General features: G+C 61.2%; 1 protein-coding gene across 1 annotated transcript; it reads left to right on the forward strand.

The window, feature by feature from the left end:
- Positions 1–1,875: 1,875 nt before the first annotated feature.
- On the forward strand, positions 1,876–7,172 carry REEP4 (receptor accessory protein 4). The gene is made up of 8 exons (XM_059490848.1): positions 1,876–1,970; positions 3,106–3,178; positions 3,879–3,955; positions 4,059–4,179; positions 5,821–5,934; positions 6,010–6,142; positions 6,230–6,372; positions 6,464–7,172. Exons 1-8 carry the CDS (start codon positions 1,939–1,941, stop codon positions 6,527–6,529), a joined length of 759 nt encoding a protein of 252 aa, XP_059346831.1. The 5' UTR covers positions 1,876–1,938; the 3' UTR covers positions 6,530–7,172.
- Positions 7,173–19,959: the final 12,787 nt, after the last annotated feature.

Consider the following 19,959-nt stretch of genomic DNA (forward strand, 5'->3'; position numbering starts at 1 on the left):
GTGCTTGCTCCATTCAACATTCTTCTGCCCCAGGGAGAGGGAAATCCTCATTTTTGGGTTCTCCTGACCCTGCATAGGGGTTTTATTTTTCCAACAGAAACCTTGGTGCATGACATTCTGCTTCCCCAGAGAGAGGCAATTCCTCATTTTTGGGTGTTCCTGACCCCACATATGGGGTTTTTTTCCAACAGAAAACCTCATCGCGCCTTCGTGCCTGTTCCATCCCACATTCTGCTCCTCCAGGGAGAGGCAATTCCTCATTTTAGGGCAAACCTGAGACTTTTTCTTTCCAGCAGAAACCTTGGCCCACCTCAGTGCTTGCTCCCTCCAACACTCTGCTCCTCCAGGGAGAGGGAATTCCTCATTTTTGGGTGCACATGGGATTTTTTTCCAGAAGAAACCTCCTCCCACCTCGGTGCCCAACATTCTGCTCCCCCAGGGAGAGGGAAATCCTCATTTCTGGGTGCTCCAGGCCCTACACGTGGGTTTTTTGGGTGTTTTTGCAGCAGAAACCTTGTCCCAGGGCGCGGGTGGGAAGCAGGAGGAGTTTCCCCAGGCAGGGGAGTCCCTGCTGGACTGGTTTGCCAGGGGAGCCTTTCCCTGGCTGCCAGGTGGATAAATATGCATGTGAAAAAACAGCAAATTAAGAGCACAAATAAAGATAAATATGCATGTGAAAAAACAGCAATTAAGAGCACAAATAAAGATCCTCTGCAGGTAATCGGGGCACGGATGGGTTTGGGGAGAGGGATGGGTCCGGCAGGGCATTGCCATGCAGCCCTGCCTCAGTTTCCCTGGCAGGGAAAAGCAGATTCTGGAGCACGGCAGGAGGGTTCTGGCACTTCCACAGTGGTGGCCGTGACTGGGATGGGGAATCTGGGGAGCCCTGGGTCAGTCTTGGGGCTGCAAGGCTCGGAGAGGGGATTCAAGCAGATTTTGGTTTTTTGGGAGCATATTTCAGGGCTTCACTCTTACAGCAGAGTGATCCTCATTGTCCTTTAGGGCACCAAAAAAGCATCACATCCCCTCCAGACCCCCCAAAAAAAATCTTTAATATCAATCAGAGTGGCTCTGCCCTCCTTTCCTTAGTTTATTGATTTAAAAATTGTGTGTTTTAATATATAAAAATATATGTATGAGGGAATTAATTTATATTTTTTAAGAAACATTTAATATAGATTATATATCAATATATTGCACATTAATGTAGTGATATTCAATATATATAGGGAATTTTAAAAAACACATTTTTAGGTATGTTTAGGATATTTATTGAAATTTAATATGTGTGTGTGTATATATATATATATAAAACTACAAATTAATATATCAATATATCAATATATATTATATATGTTAATACACCATATTTGTTACATAATCAATATATATTATATTGATATTATATAAATTATTATATAGTATATAGTATATAGTATATAGTATATACTATATACTATATACTATATACTATATACTATATAATATATATTTTATTGTGTATATAATATATAATAGAAATATATTGATGAATACATAGATATATATTTTATAATACATATTTCTAGTATATGTATTATATAAATGTATTGATATTTAATATATTTAGGCAATTTATAACATGATTTTATTTTATAAAGCTGCGACTCACTGCTTCACCCGTGGGTCACTTTTAAGGGGCCCTGTTGCCCTTTTAAGGGCATTGCCCTTTTAAGAAACTCCGTTGCCCTTTTAAGATCATTGCCCTTTTAAGAGCGGCCGGTGGGGCCCGGACCGCGCCTGCGCGGCTCCGTTGCTGCAACTTTCAACTTTTGGGATTCGCTCCCTCGGGGTTCGGGGGGAATTTGGGGGGAATTCAGGGGGATTTGGGAGCTCCCGGGGGGCGCAGCACCTCCCCTCCCGCCCGGCACCCCCCGAGCCTTCAGCCCCGGCCGCGCCATGGTGTCCTGGATCCTCAGCCGGGTGATTGAGTGAGTAGGGTCCGGGCGGTGTAACGGGAGGGGGGAGGCGGGGGGGGCGGGGAGGGTGGTCACGGGGATTCCCTATTCCCGTTCTCCCCATTCCCGATACCCCATTCCCGGTCCCCCATTCCCGATACCCCATTCCCGGTCCCCCATTCCCGGTCCCCCCTCCCGCTGTTCCGTTAACGGGGCTCCCCGTGCTGGGCTCGCGGCGGGGACTCCTCCGAGAGGCCCCCGGCGATGTCTGGGGGAGCGACCCCAAATTTCCCTGTGGGGGTAACCAACAACCCCCCCCCCCCCAACCGTGCCACCCCCAAAATGAGTCCCTGAGCTGCTGCTGGGCCTCCCGGCCCGGCCTGGGCAGGGTGGGCACCCCAGCACCACCCAGGGGTGGGGGTCCCCTGAGGAGGTCCTGCCCCAATCGGGGGGTTCCTGCTCTGAGGGTGCCCCCATTTCCTGGAGGGGTCTCTGCCCAGAGGGTCTCTGCCCACAGAGTCCCCCCATTTTCTGGCGGGGTCTCTTGGGGTCTCCGCTCAGCGGATCCCCCCATTTCCTAGGGAGGTCCCTGCCCAGAGGGTCCCTGTTCAGATGATGCCCCCATTCCCTGGCGGGGTCTCTGTTCTGAGGGTCCCAGCCCAGAGGATCCCCCCATTTCCTGGCAGAGTTTCTGCTCTGAGGGTGCCCCCATTTTCTGATGGGGTCCCTGCCCACAGGGTGCCCCCATTTCCTAGCCGGGTCTCCGCCCACAGGGTGCCCCCATTTCCTGGCGGGGTCTCTCGGGGTCCCTGCTCTGAGGGTGCCCCCATTCCCTGCCGGGATCCCTGCCCAGAGCAGGGACACCAGGTGGGTTTTTGCGGTGCTGGCGCCTCCCTCAGCCCCAGCACCGAGCCTGGCACCGGGGACCGAGCCCGCGGGGAGCAGCCCGGGCCCTGCCCCGCCCGGACAGGTCGGGCCGGTCCCGGGGCTGTGGGAGGAACATGGCCGAGCCTCCCGGGAGCCTCCCGGGCCGCTGTCCCGGGCTCGGCTCGGCTCTGGAGGGGCTCGGGGCCGGGCTGCGGCGCCGGGCCCGGCGGCTCTGCTGGGCCGGGCTGCTGCTGCTCTACGCGGGCTGGCCGAGCTGCCTCACACCCCCCCTGTGCTACAGGCTGCTCTTCGGGATGCTCTACCCGGCCTACGCCTCCTACAAGGCGGTGAAGACGAAAAACATCCGGGAATACGTGAGTCGACTGCTTGAGGAGCCCTTTTCCTTGGGGCTCCAGTCCCCTCCTTTTCCTTGGGGCTCCAGTCCCCCCCTTTTCCTTGGGGCTCCAATCCCCTCCTTTTCCTTGGGGCTCCAGTCCCCCCCTTTTCCTGGGGCTCCTGTCCCCTCCTTTTCCTTGGGGTTCCAGTCCCCTCCTTTTCCTGGGGGCTGCAGTCCCCTCTTTTCCTAGACCACAGTCCACCCCCTTGAGTGATTTGGGGCTCCAGGCCCCCCTTTTCCTGGGGCTCCAGTCTCCCTTTCCAGTCCCCAGTCCTCTTTCCTGGGGTTCAGCCCCTCCTTTTCCCAGGCTCCAGTCGCCCCCTGTTTCCCAGGCTCCAAGTCCCCCCTTTTCCCCAGACTCCAGTGTCCCATTTCCAGAGTTCAGCCACCCTTTTCCTTCGTCTCCAGTCCCCCTCTTTCCCCAGATCACAGTCCCTCTTTCTAGGGCTCCACTCCCCCTTTCTGGGGTTCAGCCACCCTTTCTCGCGCTCCAGTCCTCCCCCCATCTTTCCAGGCTCCAGTCTCCCCTTTTCCCTGAGCTCCAGTCTCCTTTTCCCAGGCTCCAGTGCCCCTTTCTGGGGTTCAGTCCCCTTTCCCAGTCTCCAGTCCCTCTTTCCAGTCTCCAGTCCCCCTTTCTGGGGTTCAGCCCCCCTGATGTGCTCCCCGTGGCTCCCCAGGTCCGATGGATGATGTACTGGATCGTCTTCGCTCTCTTCATGACCGCAGAGACCTTCACCGACCTCCTCATCTTCTGGTGAGCCTGGGGAGGGACTCTTGTCTCTCCCAAACCCCCCCAGATGTGTGGGGGGGACCATGAGGTGCCTTTGGACCCCCCCATCTCCTGCCTTTTCGTCCAGGCTCCCCTTCTACTACGAGGTGAAGATGGCTTTTGTCATCTGGCTGCTGTCCCCATACACGCGGGGGGCCAGCCTGCTCTACCGCCGCTTCGTGCACCCCACGCTGGCCCGCAGGGAGAAGGTAAAACCGCAAAGTCCGGGGAGGTAAAACCGCAAAGTCCGGGGAGGTAAAACCCCAAAATCCAGGAAGGTAAAATCCGGGGAGGTGAAACCCCAAAGTCCGGGGAGGTAAACCCCCAAAGTCCGGGGAGGTAAAACCCCAAAATCCAGGAAGGTAAAATCCGGGGAGGTGAAACCCCAAAGTCCGGGGAGGTAAACCCCCAAAGTCCGGGGAGGTAAAACCCCAAAATCCAGGAAGGTAAAATCCGGGGAGGTGAAACCCCCAAAATCCGGGGAGGTAAAACCGCCAAAATCCGGGAAGGTAAAACCCCAAAATCTGGGCAGGTAAAACCCCAAAATACAGGAAGGTAAAATCTGGGGAGGTGAAACCCCAAAATCTGGGGAGGTGAAACCCCAAAATCTGGGGAGGTTAAACCCCAAAATCTGGGAAGGTAAAACCCCAAAATCCAGGAAGGTAAAATCTGGGGAAGTGAAACCCCAAAATCCGGGAAGGTAAAACCCCAAAATCCGGGGAGGTAAAACCCCAAAATACAGGAAGGTAAAATCCGGGGAGGTGAAACCCCAAAATCCGGGGAGGTAAACCCCCAAAATCCGGGGAGGTAAAACCCCCAAAATCCGGGGAGGTAAAACCCCAAAATCTGGGCAGGTAAAACCCCAGAATACAGGAAGGTAAAATCCGGGGAGGTGAAACCCCAAAGTCCGGGGAGGTGAAACCCCAAAGTCCGGGGAGGTGAAACCCCAAAGTCCGGGAAGGTAAAACCCCAAAGTCCCGGGGTTCTGGGGGTCCCCCTGCCTGGCCTGGGGGCATCAGCCCCTCCTTGAGTTGGGGTGGGGGTACCCCGGGGATGTGGCATTGCCTGAGGTTGTGAGAGGTGACAATGCTCAGGGACATGGGCATGCACTGGAGGTTGATAATACCCAGGGACATGGCATTGCTCTGGAGGGTGACAGTGCTCAGGGACCTGGCATTGCCCTGGGAGGTGCCAATGCTTGGAGAATGCCCCAGATCATGGCATTGCCCTGGGGGGTGACAGTGCCCTGGGACATGGGGATGCACTGGTGGGGTTACACTTCCCTGGGAGTGACAGTGCCCTGGGAGGTGACAATGCTCAGGGAATGCTCCAGGACATGGCATTGCCCTGGGAGGTGACAGTGCCCTGGGACATGGCAATGCTGTGGAAGGTGACGATGCCCAGGGACATGGCATTGCCCTGGCAGGTGACACTTGCAATGCCCCAGGATGGTGATGGTGCCCCAGGTTGTTATGATGTCCTGGGAGATGACAATACCCAGGGACATGGTGTTACCTTGGGAGGGGACAATGCCCTGGGACATGGGCATGCACTGGGGGGTGACAATGCAAAGGGAACTCAGGGAATGCCCCAGGTGATGGCATTGCCCTTGGAGGTGACAATGCTCAGGGAATGCCCCAGGTAATGGGACATGACAATGCTCAGGGACACGGGGATGCCTGTGGGGGTGACAGTGCCCAGGGACATGGCATTGCCCTGGGAGGTGACAGTGCCCTAGGAAGTCACCATGCCCAGGGAGGTGACGATGCCCAGGGTCCCAACCATGCCCCAGAGGTGACCCTGCCCAGGCCACCCCCTGCCCTGCCATCACGTCCCCGTTTGTCTCTCAGGACATCGACGCGTTCCTGGTGCGCGCCCGCGAGCGCAGCTACGAGACCGCACTGAGCTTCGGCAAGAGGGGCCTCAACCTGGCGGCCACTGCCGCTGTCCAGGCAGCCACCAAGGTACCCAGCAGGGTGACAGGAGAGGGTGACACCCCCTGGGATGGGGACTGACTGTCCTCTCCTGTCCCCGTGCAGAGCCAGGGCGCGCTGGCCGGGCGGCTCCGCAGCTTCAGCATGCACGACCTGCGCTCCCTGACCGAGCAGGCCCCCGTGCACTTCCAGGACCCGCTGTACCTGGAGGAGCAGGAGGGCCTCCAGCAGCCCCTGGGTGAGCAGCTGGGTGGTCACAGAGAGGGGGGACCCAGCAAAGCCCGTGGTGGCTGTGCTGGAGGTGGCACGTCCCCTCTGTCCCCAGGGCTCCGCTACGAGAGCGAGTCGGACGAGGAGGAGCTGTGGTCGGACTCGCAGGTGTCCCCCTCGGCATCGCCACGCCGGGATGCCAGACCCCTGTCCCGCTGGCAGAGCCTGAGAAGCCTGAGGAAGAACCCAGAAAAAGAGGTGACATGGGAGGAGGACACACACCGGGGCTGTGGGGCTGTGTCAGGGTGTCCTGACCTTGTCCCTGTCCCTTTTCCCTTTCCCTGCCCAGGGCTCTTGCCGCCTCCTGCGCAGCCGGACCAGGAGGAGAGCGGCTCTGTCGGAGCAGGAGAGCTGAGAATGCCAGGAAACTCTGCCAGGAGGCTGGACAGGAATTTGCTGCTGCGGCATCAGGAGGGACCTGTGGCTCTTGGCATCCCCTGGGGTGGCTCCTTGTGTCCCCAGGGTGGCTCCTGCACCCCTGGGGAGGCTCCTGGCGTCCCCAGGTTGGCTCCTTGTGTCCCCAGGGTGGCTCCTGCACACCTGGGGAGGCTCCTGGCGTCCCCAGGTTGGCTCCTTGCACCCCTGGGGAGGCTCCTGCACCCCTGGGATCCTCCCAGTGTAAATCCCTTCCACGTGGCCCCTGGAGGAGGGGGAGCAGCTCACCCCCAGCCCCCCCAGCTCGGCGCTGGCGCCTCTCCTGTGGGGTCTGGCCCCTCCTTTTCCCCCATGCCATGAACACTACAGGCTCCCCCCGTCTCCTGCTGCCACGGTGCCTTGTTCACAACATTCCTGTTCCCCTGGGAGCCAGCAGTGCATGTGCCTTGTCCCTCTGAAGCCAAAGCCACAGGCCCTGCCTGGGCCCCCCACCAGACACAGACTGACACCCCCATACTTGAGCCCAGAGCACTGGGCAGCGCACAGCTTTTAACATTCCCCTCTCCCAAAAAGAGGGTTTTGTACCTGGAAAAATAAATGTTTGTTTCAGACTTTGGGAGGCAGGAGTTGTCCCCAGTGCTGTCCCCTTCCACAGAAGCTTCCTGAGATTGGTTTTTCTCTTGGAGGAAGCTCTGGAATCCACCTGAGACTCCTCCAGAGCTTCTCCCAGAGTGTTTCCATCATTGGTCCAGGATCCCAGGTACAGTCCCAGACTCTTCCAGGAAAGTTTCCTGAGATTTTTTTCCTTTGGAGGAAGCTGTACCCTCAGGGATCCATCCAAGATCCCTCCAGGCATCTCCTACCACCTTTCCCCACATTTCAGCTTCCAGAATCCCCAATAGCATTCTCCAACTCCTCCGTGGGAGCTTTCTGTGTTTTTTTTTTTTTCGTTTGGAGGAAGCTGCACCCTCAGGGATCCATCCAAGACTCCCTCCAGACATCTCCCAGAGCCTTTCCCCCACATTTCAGGTTCCAGAATCCCCCATAGCACTCGCCAGTTCCTCCAAGAAAGTTTCCTGAGATTTTTCTCCTTTGGAGGAAGCTCGGGGATCCATCCAAGACTCCATCCAGGCATCTCCCAGAGCCTTTCCCTCACACTTCAGGTTCCAGAATCCCCGACAGCATCCCCTAAGTCCTCCAAGGATGCTTCCTATGAATTTTTCCTTTGGAGGAAGCTGTACCCTCAAGGATCCATCCAAGACTCCCTCCAGGCATTTCCCAGATCCTTTCCTCCATGTTTCAGGTTCCAGAATCACCAACAGCATCCCTCCTCGAGTGAAGCTTCCTATGAATTTTTCCTTTGGAGGAAGCTGAACCCTCAGGGATCATCCAGGCATCTCCCCAAGCCTTTTCCCCACATTTCAGGTTCCAGAATCCCAAATAGCATCCCCTGAATCCTCCATGGAAGCTTCCTGATTTTTTTTTTTCCTTTGGAGGAAGCTGTACCCTCAGGGATCCATCCAAGACTCCCTCCAGGCATCTCCCAGAGCATTTCCCCCACATTTCAGGTTCCAGAGTTCCCTGACTCCCATAGCATCCCCCCATTCCCCCATAGCATCCCCCGACTTCTCCGGGGAAACTTCCTGAGATTTTTTCCTTTGGGGGAATCTGTACATTTAGGGGTTCTCCAGGCATCTCCCAGAGCCTTTCCCCCACATTTCAGGTTCCAGAATCCCCAACAGCATCCCTCCTCGAGTGAAGCTTCCTATGAATTTTTCCTTTGGAGGAAGCTGTGCCCTCAGGGATCCATCCAAGATCCCTCCAGGCATCTCCCAGATCATTCCCCCCTATTTCAAGTTCCAGAATTCCTGATAGCACCCCCTGACTCCTTCAAGAAAGTTTCCTGAGATTTTTTTCCTTCGGAGGAAGCTCAGGGATCCATCCAAGACTCCATCCAGGTATCTCCCAGAGCCTTTCCCTCACACTTCAGGTTCCAGAATCCCTAATAGTACCCCCCATCTCCAAGGAAACTTCCTGAGATTTTTTCCTTTGGAGGAAGCTGTGCCCTCAGGGATCCATCCAAGATCCCTCCAGGCATCTCCCAGAGCCTTTTCCCCCACATTTCAGGTTCCAGAGTTCCCTGACTGCCATAGCATCCCCCGATTCCTCCAGGGCAACTTCCTGAGATTTTTTCCTTTGGGGGAATCTGTACCTTTAGGGGTTCTCCAGGCATCTCCCAGAGCCTTTCCCCCCCACTTCAGGTTCCAGAATCCCTAATAGTACCCCCCATCTCCAAGAAAACTTCCTGAGATTTTTTTCCTTTGGAGGAAGCTGTGCCCTCAGGGATCCATCCAAATCCCTCCAGGCATCTCCCAGAGCCTTTCCTCCACATTTCAGCTTCCAGAATCCCCCATAGCACCCTCTGACTCCTCCAGAGAAGCTTCCTGAGATTTTTTCCCCTTTGGAGGAAACTGCACCCTCAGGGATTCTCCAGGCATCTCCCAGAGCCTTTCCCCCCCACTTCAGGTTCCAGAATCCCTAATAGTACCCCCCATCTCCAAGGAAACTTCCTGAGATTTTTTTTCCTGTGGGGGAATCTGTACCTTTAGGGGTTCTCCAGGTATCTCCCAGAGCCTTTCCCCAACATTTCAGGTTCCAGAATCCCCCACAGCACCCCTCCAACTCCTCCAGGGAACTTTCCTGAGATTTTTTTCCTTTGAAGGAAGCTGTGCCCTCAGGGATCCATCCAGGATCCCTCCAGGCATCTCCCAGAGCCTTTCCTCCACATTTCAGGTTCCAGAATCCCTGATAGCATCCCCTGACTCCTCCAGGGAAGCTTCCTGTGGAAGTCCTCCAGGGAAACTTCCTTCTTTTTCCTTTGGAGGAAGCTGTACCCTCAGGGATCCATCCAAAGCTCCCTCCAGACATCCTCCAGAGCCTTTCCCCACATTTCAGCTTCCAGAAGCATCCCCCAACTCCTCCAGGGAAGCTTCCCGAGACCATTTTCTCATTTGGAAGCAACTCCATCCTTGGGACTCCCACCCCACGCTCCTCACGGGCATCTCCCGTGTCCCTTTTGTGTCCCTTTGGCCGCCGGTGACATTCCCCAATCCCCGGCGCTCCCTGCAGTAGCCGCGTCCCCCACGGCGTGGCAGCAGCACCCGGGACACCCAGGACTGTCCCGGCCATCCCCGGATTGTCCCCTGTCCCATCCCTGTCCCATCCCCAGCCGGGAGGGTGGCACAAGGTGACTCTGTGCCCGTCCCGCCGTGCCCCTGCTCGCTGGCATCAATCCCCTCGCTCCCAATCCCGCCTGCCCTCACCTCGGGGCCAGCTCTATTTGTATTTTTAGCCCTTGGCTGCCGCCCGATTGCGGGGCTCTCCCAGGGCTCTGCGGGGCAGCCCGGGCCGGGCAGAGGTGTTGGAGCAGCTTAGGTGGAGGTGGCTGGATTAGCCCTGTCCAACGAGACGATTACCGAGAGCAGCCGAGGGAGGAAGGCTGGGTGGGGACAGCGAGGGCCAGGGGCTGCCTGTAATCCCCTAAAGCCGCTTAGGGAGCGCGGTTCCTCCAAGGATACGGCCCGGGGAGGCTGCTGGGGCCACCCGGGGGTCAAACGGGGGGTTCGCGTATGTTGGGGGGCTCCAAGTGGGGTCACGGCAGCGTTGGAACCTCGGTGTTGCATCCGTGGGGTGTGGGGGGTTCCCGGCTTGGGGAAACTGAGGCACGGCACCGGCGCCGTCCGGGGAAGGGACAGCGAGTTTCGGTGTCTGCTTTGTTAACCCCGCGTGTCCCCCGGGGGCTGAAACCCAAGGAGGGGACAGGGACAGGAGGAGGGCAGGGTGGCACAGCCCGTCCCCGCGGGGCTCGGCAGCTGCGGCGGTGCCAGCGCTGATGGCAGCTGTGTCAGCGCACGGGCCGGTGCCAGGCTGCATCAGCAGAGCCCTAATCCCCCGCGGCTCGCCTGGCACCGCCCCAGCGCAGCAGTTTAAGCGCCTGACCCGAGCTCGCCCGCTGCCACCGTGCCCTCCGGGGAGGGGCTGAGCCCGGCTGGCACCGATGTAGGGACCCCCTGTGCCAACCTGTGCCACCCCAAAGCCCTGGGCAAGGTTTGGGTGGCTGGAGTGGGGAACAGCGGGGCTGGGGGGGTGTAGGAGGTGACACAACCGAGGGGGCTCTGCTCAGGTGAGACCCCACCTGCAGCTCGGGGGTCCCCAATATCAGAGTGGAGCTGCTGGAGCCAGTCCAGAGGAGACCACGGAGCTGCTCCAGAGCTGGAGCCGGGTTAGGAGAGTTGGGGGTGCTCACCTGGAGAGAAGTTCCAGGGACACCTCAGAGCCCCTTGCAAGTCCTGAGGGGCTGGGGACACGGCAGGGAGGGACAGGACACAGGGAACGGCTCCCTGCCTGCATCCCTGCAGCTGGCAGGGGACCCGGTGACGCAGGGCTGCTCTGTGCCAGCTGACAGGGACACGGCTGACGCTGTGCCAACCCTGGGCCGTGGTTCCTGCAGGGCTGGGGGCGCCAGGGCTGGGCACTGCGGGGGTGCCACCCACTCACGCACCCCTGTTCTCTCTCAGGCTCAGGGAAATTTGGGGTTATTGCTCCTGAGCGGGATTTACCTCCCTGGGGAGCTGCTGGGTGCTTGGGGTGCCACCCCTGAGAGCAGCCTGAGCCCCCCAAACCCACCCTGGTGACACCGAGTGACGCCAGGCTCCTGCCACCCCCCTCCTTCCCTCCCCATGCCCAGCTCATTTTCCCCCCTTTTCTCTGCGATGCTCCTGCCATCCCCGCGCTGCCCTTCTCCCCCCAGCCCGGCTGTTTGGGGGTCCCAGGTGGGGGTGGCACCCCCCCGGTCCCCACGGGGCTCCCCCCACGCTGTCCCCTGCCGGTGGCCGCGGTCTGAGTCAGCTGCTGGGGCCGCAGCCATGTGAGGCCGCGCACACATGGCTCCCCGCGCGGCACCGCGCTGTATTTTTAGCAGACGGTATCAAAAGCATAATTATGTCTGTTGTTTTAAACGCAGCCTCTTTTCTGGCAGCCCCGGGAGCTCTCAGCTGCCTCCCGCCGCAGAGGGCAGCGAGGGCGGGCTGAGGAGCCGCGGGAGAGGCGGGGGGATGATGTGACCTCCATCCCTCCATCCATCCATCCATCCATCCATCCATCCATCCATCCATCCATCCATCCCTCCCTCCCCAGGTAAAACCTCCCCACTCATTCTGGGGGGGTCCCCACTGCGCCCCCACACCGTGTCTACAGCGCGCTCATGCCCCCACCCCAGGCTGCCGGTGAGGATGAGGAGGAGGAGGATGAGGATGATGGCGAGGAAGAGGCTGACGGGTGGGAAGCGCGGCGGTGGCGGGAGGGGTCGGGAAAAGGGCGTTCGAGGTGACGGGAGTGTGGGAGGACACGGCTGAAGGAGCGCTGCTGCTGCTGCTGCTGCTGCTGCTGCTGCTGCTGCATCCCCCCCTCCTCCCCGCAGCCGCCTGTCCCCCCGGGGACGCGTCTGTCCCCAGCCAGCCCGCGCTGGCACCGAGCGCCGTTCCGGCTCCGTGTCCCCGCCGTGACACCGCGGGGCTGAGCACTTTTTGGGGACTGCAACCCCCAGGGCATCACCTCCAGGGCGAACTGGGCACCCCAGGTGGAGCGGGGAAACTGAGGCACGGCATTTCCAACTGAGGCAGCGAGAAACTGCTGCCCAGCGCTCTGTCCCGTGTCACCGCGAGCTGGAGCACCGTGGGGACACCGCAGCGCCCGGGCACTGCCAGGTAGGTGCTGCCAGGCCCGCCGGGGTGGCACAGCGGGCTGCCCGCGTCCCTGGCTGCCGCGCTAAGCCCTTGGCCCCGGGGTGAGCTTTTAATGGCATCAAGGTATTTGAAGCGGGTTCCTGGCGCTGGGTAAACAGGAGTGCCGGGCACGTGGAGGGGGGCACGGGGTGGCACAGACCGGGCACGGTGCCCGTGAGAGGAGGGAAGGAGGGATGCGGGGACGGCAGCACCGGGCAGCATCGTCCATCACCGCCGGGCTGGCACGGCGGCATGGGGGGCACCCCTGGCACAGGTGGGTCGGCTGCCACATCCCGCCGTGCCCTCTGACGCTGCTTCTCCCTCCGTCCATCTCAAGCTTTGCCTTGAGGGCGTGCGGAACCGGGGCCGAACCGGGCCGAGCCGAGCCGGGCGCGTTGCGGGCGCCGGGAGCGGCCCCAGCCCGGGGCCAGCGGCTCGTCCGTCCCGGCAGCGCAGCGAGCTGCGGGATTAGCGCTGCTTACTCACCTCCCCGGGGAAAAGCGGCAGATTAGGGCCGGCAGAAGTGTCCGACCCTGCGGCGGCGGGGCCGCTGGGGCTGTCCGGGACCGGCACCGGCACCGAGGAGGTGCCCGGGCCCCGGCGAACCGGCAGCCGGGGCTGGAGGGGAGCGCAGGCTGCCAGAGCAGTTGGGCTGTGGCCCTAATTCCCAGAAAGCTGCTCGTGTGGGAGTGAGTGTCCTCCCGTGCCCTCCGCTCCGCCGCAGCCTCCAGACTCCTGAAGGTTTGACGTGGGTTTTTTTTTTTTTTTTTCTTTTTTTCTTTTTTTTTTTTATTTTCTTTTTTTTTTAATTTAAGCGCCGGGCGCAGATTAACAAAAGCTCTGGCGGTCACCGCGCCCGGTGCTGGGCACGGGGTGGGATCGGGGCTGCTTCCTCTGCCTGCGCCCTCAGCTTCCTCACCTGCGCTGCAGGCAGGTAGGTGCGTGCCGGGCTCCGTGCCGGGCTGCGAGGAGGAGGAGGAGGAAGGAGGAGGAGGAAGAGGAAGGGTTGAGGTTCTGTGTGCGCACTCCGGGCGAGCCGGAGCGGGGATCCATTTTGCATGAGGAAAAAGCTGGAGTTTGGGTTCTTCCCCGGTGGATTTTTGGGTTCTCCCCCGGTGGATTTTTGGGTTCTCCCCTGGTGGATTTTGGGTTCTTCCCCCGTGGATTTTGAGTTCTCCCCTGGTGGAGTTTGAATTCTCCCCTGGTGGAGTTTGGGTTCTTCCCCGGTGGATTTTTGGGTTCTTCCTGGTGGATTTGGGGTTCTCCCCCGGTGGATTTTTGGGTTCTCCCCTGGTGGATTTTGGGTTCTCTCCTGGTGGATTTTGGGTTCTTCCCTGGTGGATTTTGGGTTCTTCCCTGGTGGATTTTTGGGTTCTTCCCTGGTGGATTTTGGGTTCTTCCCCTGTGAATTTTGGGTTCTTCCCCGGTGGATTTTTGGGTTCTCCCCTGGTGGATTTTGGGTTCTTCCCCGGTGGATTTTTGGGTTCTTCCTGGTGGATTTGGGGTTCTCCCCCGGTGGATTTTTGGGTTCTCCCCTGGTGGATTTTGGGTTCTCTCCTGGTGGATTTTGGGTTCTTCCCTGGTGGATTTTGGGTTCTTCCCTGGTGGATTTTTGGGTTCTTCCCTGGTGGATTTTGGGTTCTTCCCTGGTGGATTTGGGGTTCTCCCCTGGTGGATTTGGGGTTCTCCCCCGGTGGATTTTTGGGTTCTCCCCTGGTGGATTTTGGGTTCTCTCCTGGTGGATTTTGGGTTCTTCCCTGGTGGATTTTGGGTTCTTCCCTGGTGGATTTTTGGGTTCTTCCCTGGTGGATTTTGGGTTCTTCCCTGGTGGATTTGGGGTTCTTCCCTGGTGGATTTTTGGGTTCTTCCCTGGTGGATTTGGGGTTCTCCCCTGGTGGATTTGGGGTTCTCCCCCGGTGGATTTTTGGGTTCTTCCCGGTGGATTTTTGGGTTCTCCCTCGGTGGATTTTGGGTTCTTCCCGGGGAAGAGGCAGTTTGTGGGGCTGGGGGTGCCCTGGTCCCTGCTCCAGGCTGGCACTGTGGGCACCGGGCTGGGGCTGGCAGGACCCTGCTGGGACATCAGCAGAGGGGTTTGGGGGACCAGGACCCTCATCCATCCCCCCCCGGTGCTGGATCATTCTGGGGATCCCTTGTCCCTCACAGGTCCCCCATGGGGACGCCATGGGGACAGTGTCCCTCTGCCTTGTGTCCCCACAGCGTCCCCCATGATCCCAGGGGACACCGTGGGGACAGTGTCCCTCTGTCCCACATCCTCACGGTGTCCTCTGGGAACATGGGGGACACTGTGGGGACAATGTCCCTCTGTCCCACATCCCCACAGTGTTCCCTTATTATCCCAGGGGACACCGTGGGGACAGTATTCCTCTACCCTGTGTCCCCACAGCGTCCCCCATGATCCCAGGGGACACTGTGGGGACAATGTCCCTCTGCCCCACATCCCCACAGTGTCCCCCCATTATCCTAGGGGCTGCCATGGGGACCGTGTCCCTCTACTCTGCGTCCCCACAGCGTCCCCCATGATCTCAGGGACACCGTGGGGACAATGTCCCTCTGCCCCATGATCCCAGGGGACACCGTGGGGACAGTGTCCCTGTGCCCCACGTCCCCACAGCGTCCCCCGATGCCGGAGCGGGGCAGGGATGCCGAGCTCTCTCCTCCGGGAGTTTCCGGCCTCCTGCTGGCCGCCCCTCGGCTCCTGGGTGTTGCCGTCCCTCTGTTTCGGGATAAAACCAAAGATTTTGGAGCTCTGTGCCAAGCCACAAAGGCAGAACCCCCTCGGGGGTTACTCCCAGCTGGCAGAGCTCAAACCCAGCCTGGACCCCCCCGCTTCACCCTGGGGACCCTCTGGGGGTCCTGCTGGGACAGCAGGGAGTGGAGGGACCCTGCAGGGGCCGTGAGAGCAGGCAGGGGATGGGGATGCGGTGCCTGAGCTCCATCAGAGCTTCGCACAGCGTGACCGCCCCGTGGGGACCGCACCGGCCCCGGGGAGGCGCCACCAGGGCTCATTGGCACGCCGAGGGCAGCGTGGCGTGGGGAGGGGACAGTGCCCAGGGATGCTGCCCCAGTGCATGGTGGGAAATTCCCTGCTGTCCCTCCATCGTCCCCCTGCTGTCCCTCCATCGTCCATCCCCTTGCTGTCCCTCCATCGTCCCCCTGCTGTCCCTCCATCGTCCCCCCGCTCCCCGCTCCTCGCCCCATCCACCCTGCTGGTGTTTCCAGCCTGGTGCGTCCGTCCCTGTCCCCTCCTGGGGACATTCCCAGGGCACCCCCAGTAAGCAGAGCCTTCCCCGGGCTCCCTCCCGCTGCCAGCTCCGTGCCAGCCCTTCCGGATCCATCATTCCTGAGCGAGGGAGGGAGGCAGAGGGAAGAGTTCGTCTTTCAGCACCTTCTCATCGCAGCAGGCGCGGGCTCTCCCTCGCCCCGAGCTCTGTCTGGGTCCCCTCCCTGTTCCCTGGCACCCACTGGGTGCAGCCAGCAGCGCCCCAAAACCCCCTGGGCGAGCAAGGTTGGGGGTCCCGCTGTGCCCGGCCATGGGATGGCACAACCTGGCACCGGCCCAGCAAGGGTTAACCCCCTCTGCCAGCTCCCAGCGGGACCAAACCGCTGAGCTGGAGCTGCCCTGGCACTGCTGGGCTCCCCAGGGCCCTCAGCCCTTCTCCCGTGCCCCCCGAGCCCCCCCGAGTCGTGCCCAGGTTTATGTAAGGCTGGCACGGCCCGGGCACACGCGGGTTACATAAACCCTGGCAGCGGTGCCAGCCCCCCCCGGGAGCCCAGGAACGGGGGGTTCCACCTGGGAGACCCCCCCGGGTGTGCTCCATAGTGGGTGGGGTGGGGTCGGGGGTCCTCGTGCTGGGGGTCCTGGGGCTTGGGGACAGTGAGGGGGGCACACACAAGGTGCCAGGTTTGGCTGGCGGCATGCAGGGCATGGCTGGCATGGTGTGAGCCTGGTGGGCATTGGTGGGATCTGTGAGATCCTGGTGGGAATTGGTGGCGTGGATATGATCTTGGTGGGCATTGGTGGGATCTGTGTCACCCTGATGGGCACAGCCGGGATGAGTGTGATCCTGGTGGGCACAGCTGGGTGGGATCTGTGAGATCCTGGTGGGCATTGGTGTGCTCTGTGTGGCCCTGGTGGGCACAGCTGGCATGGATGTGATCCTGGTGGGCACAGGTGGGGTCTGTGAGATCCTGGTGGGCACAGGTGGGGTCTGTGAGATCCTGGTGGGCATTGGTGGGGTCTGTGAGACCCTGATGGGCACAGCTGGGTGGGATCTGTGTGACCCTGGTGGACATTTGTGGGGTCTGTGTGGCCCTGGTGGGCACAGCTGGCATGGATGTGATCCTGGTGGGCACAGGTGGGGTCTGTGTGATCCTGGTGAGCATGGTTGAGATGGATGTGACCCCGGTGGGCATTTGTGGGATCCATGAGATCCTGGTGGGCATTGGTGGGATCTGTGTGACCCTGGTGGGCACAGGCACGGTCTATGTGACCCTGGTGGGCACTGGTGGGGTCTGTGAGACCCTGATGGGCACAGCTGGGATGGGTATGACTCTAATGGGCTGCAGGGCAGGGATGAGAGTCCCAGTCACTCCCTCCCCATCCCTGGTGAGGGTGGCACGGCCAGCATGCTGTCACAGCATCCCTGTGTGTGACACTGTCCCCGCAGCATCCCAAGGCCCCTCCGCACCCCTTGGAGCACTCCCCGCTCTGCTGGGGGGTCTGCAGGGGCTGCAGGAGCTCTCTCTGCCCCCCAAGAGCTCTCTCTGCCCCCCAAGAGCTCTCTCTCTGCCCCCCCAGGATCTCTGCCTGCCCCCCAAGAGCTCTCTCTGCCCCCCCAGGAGCTCTCTCTGCCCCCCCAGGAGCTCTCTCTGCCCCCCAAGAGCTCTCTCTGCCCCCCCAGGAGCTCTCTCTGCCCCCCAAGAGCTCTCTTTGCCCCCCCAAGAGCTCTCTCTGCCCCCCCAGGAGCTCTCTCTGCCCCCCAAGATCTCTCTCTGCCCCCCAGGCAGGGGCAGCAGGGTCGGACCCATCTCTGGAGCACACTCAAGGCCAGATCGTGGCCAAAGCCGAAGGGATTTGGGCTCCTGGCGACTCCCACCCCCCAGGATACCCCCTGCCCCGTGCTGTCCCTGTCCCCAGCGCCAGCTCAGGGACTCGTGGCCCATCCCGGTGTTTGTCCCGTTCCGGTTCGTCCCGGAGCGGGCGGCTTGGAGCCTTTCATGGCTGCCGGGGCGGCCTTGGCGAACAAAGGGCGCTTTCTTCACCCGCACGGGGCACAGCACACCTGCCCGCCCTGGCACCGCCGCTGGTGCCCCCGGGGCTGGGCGATTCCCGCTTGCCGGGCGTCAGCAGCGCCAGCATCCATCCCATCCCATCCCATCCCATCCCATCCCATCCCATCCCATCCCATCCCATCCCATCCCATCCCATCCCATCCCGTCCCGTCCCATCCCATCCCATCCCATCCCGTCCCATCCCGTCCCATCCCATCCCGTCCCTGCCGCCCGCCCAGTGCTGCCGGAGCTCCTCGTCAGCCCCACGATGCTCAGGGCTGCCTAGAAGCGGGGGAAGGTCCCGATCTCGCCGCCGCTGCTCCCCGGGCACCCCAATCCCCGAATCGCAGCCCGCCGCCACCCCCGGCTCGTAGCACCACGGAGCCTCCCAAGCCAATGGATCAAAAACTTCAGCTCCAGCACGAGGAGAGGAACATCCCCAGGGCTGCCCGGGCGGCTTTCTGCCTCCTGCAGATCCCGGAGCCGGACCCCTTCAGCCTGTGGGTTTAGGCGCTCCCGCCCGGCCGCTTTCGCCTCTCCCGGACCCGGTGGCACCGGCGGAGACCCCGCTCGTCCTCGGCGCTGGGGTCCCCCATGGACCCTGCAGGTAGCTCGGGGGCGCCGGGGGTGCTGCAGAACAGAGGGAGCGGCGTCCTGCGCTGGCCTGAGGGACAGGGACAGCGTCACCCCGGCGGGAGTGCCACCCTCGGGGATGGGACAGCCTGGGGACAGCGCTGGGGGAGCTCTCTGAGGTGGGGCTGGGTGGGACAGCCTGGCCTCGGAGGGATGGGGGGGCCGTCGCCAAGGTGTCCCTGTGCCCCAGCGTGGCTGTCCCCAGGGTGTCCTTGTGCCCCACGGTGGCCGTCCCCAGGGTGTCTCTGTGCCCCAGGGTGTCCCTGTGCCCTACGGTGGCTGTCCCCAGCGTGGCTGTCCCCACGGTGGCTGTCCCTAGGGTGTCCTTGTGCCCCACGGTGGCTGTCCCCAGCGTGGCTGTCCCCACGGTGGCTGTCCCCAGGGTGTCTCTGTGCCCCAGGGTGTCCCCAGAGTGTCCCTGTGCCCCACGGTGGCTGTCCCCAGGGTGTCTCTGTGCCCCAGGGTGTCCTCAGAGTGTCCCTGTGCCCCAGAGTGGCTGTCCCTAGGGTGTCTCTGTGCCCCAGGGTGTCCCCAGGGTGTCTCTGTGCCCCAGCGTGGCTGTCCCCAGGCTGTCCCTCTGCCCCACGGTGGGTGTCCCCAGGGTGTCCCCGTGCCCCAGGCTGTCCCCAGGCTGTCCCCAGGCTGTCCCCAGGCTGTCCCCAGGGTGTCCCGGGATGCTTCCCGAGCCCCGTGGGAATGGGAGCTTTGCCCTCTTTAGGGGGAGGATGTGACAGGGACGAGCGGCTCTGGGGACACACGGTGCTGTCCCCACTCTGCTCCTGTCCCCATCCCGGCCCTCGGGGCTGTCTGTCCCACCCCACAGCAGGGCCGGGAGCTGGCTGAGCTCGGCTCTGTCCCCCTGCGCCGCTCCGGACCGGGGGACACGGGGGACACGGGGGACACGGGGACAGGATGCGGGCTCTGGCTCCGCACCCTCATCTGCGTGTGGCCCGGGTCCCGGCGGAGCGTTAATCCTACAAATCCCCCCCGGCATTTCTCCCAGGAGGGGCCCCTGCGAGCGCGGAGCTCCCCCCTGGCTGGGAGCCCTCCTGGGAAGCGCACCCAGCCCTGCCCGGGGGCGAATGCCTGCACAGGGCACGGCCTCCCCACGCTGGGTGCCAGGGTGCCAGCGGCCGGGCACGGCGCCAGCCTGGGCAAGGAGGGACCGGCGGTGGGCGCGGGGAGCCGCCGGCCCCGCCGGGACGGGACGGGATGCGACGGCGACACCCGGCCCGGACACGGGTCCGCTGGGATCGTGTGTCCCGCGGGGCAGGGGAGCCGGGGGTCCCGGGGGTCTCCCCAAAAACACCGCAGGATGGAGCTGGGGGATTGAAAGCAGAGCCACAGCAACACCCCCGAGCATCGCCGTGCCTCAGTTTCCCCGCAGGGGTGGGCGCTGCTCCCCTGCGCTCGTCGTGGTGCACAAGGGCTGATGGCGAGGGGTCCTGGTGGGCTGTTGTTCTCCCTCTCGTTTCCCCTCGCAGTTTGTGATTGCCACCTTGCCCAGTGCCTGTTTGCAGAGCCAAGAGCCCTGGGCAGGACTTGTGGTCATGAAGCACCTACAGGAAAAAGAGAAAATCTCATTGTTTGAGAGCATCTCTGCTTCTGGCACTCGTTAAATAGAAAACAAAAGTGATTTTCTCCTCACCTTGCATGGATCTGGGGCAGCCCTATGAAATGAGAGTGCTCCATCCTCCCGTGC

This window comes from Ammospiza nelsoni, chromosome 30 (genome assembly GCF_027579445.1).
Source record: "Ammospiza nelsoni isolate bAmmNel1 chromosome 30, bAmmNel1.pri, whole genome shotgun sequence".
NCBI classification, from domain to species: domain Eukaryota; kingdom Metazoa; phylum Chordata; class Aves; order Passeriformes; family Passerellidae; genus Ammospiza; species Ammospiza nelsoni.

What these genes read in the sequence shown, in the direction of transcription:
- REEP4 (XM_059490848.1), top strand. Translation starts at nt 1,939, where the DNA reads ATGGTGTCCTGGATCCTCAGCCGGGTGATTGA. An exon ending in ACCGACCTCCTCATCTTCTG is followed by an intron (nt 3,956 to 4,058) that starts GTGAGCCTGGGG and finishes CTTTTCGTCCAG; the next exon opens with GCTCCCCTTCTACTACGAGG. An exon ending in CGCTGGCCCGCAGGGAGAAG is followed by an intron (nt 4,180 to 5,820) that starts GTAAAACCGCAA and finishes TTTGTCTCTCAG; the next exon opens with GACATCGACGCGTTCCTGGT.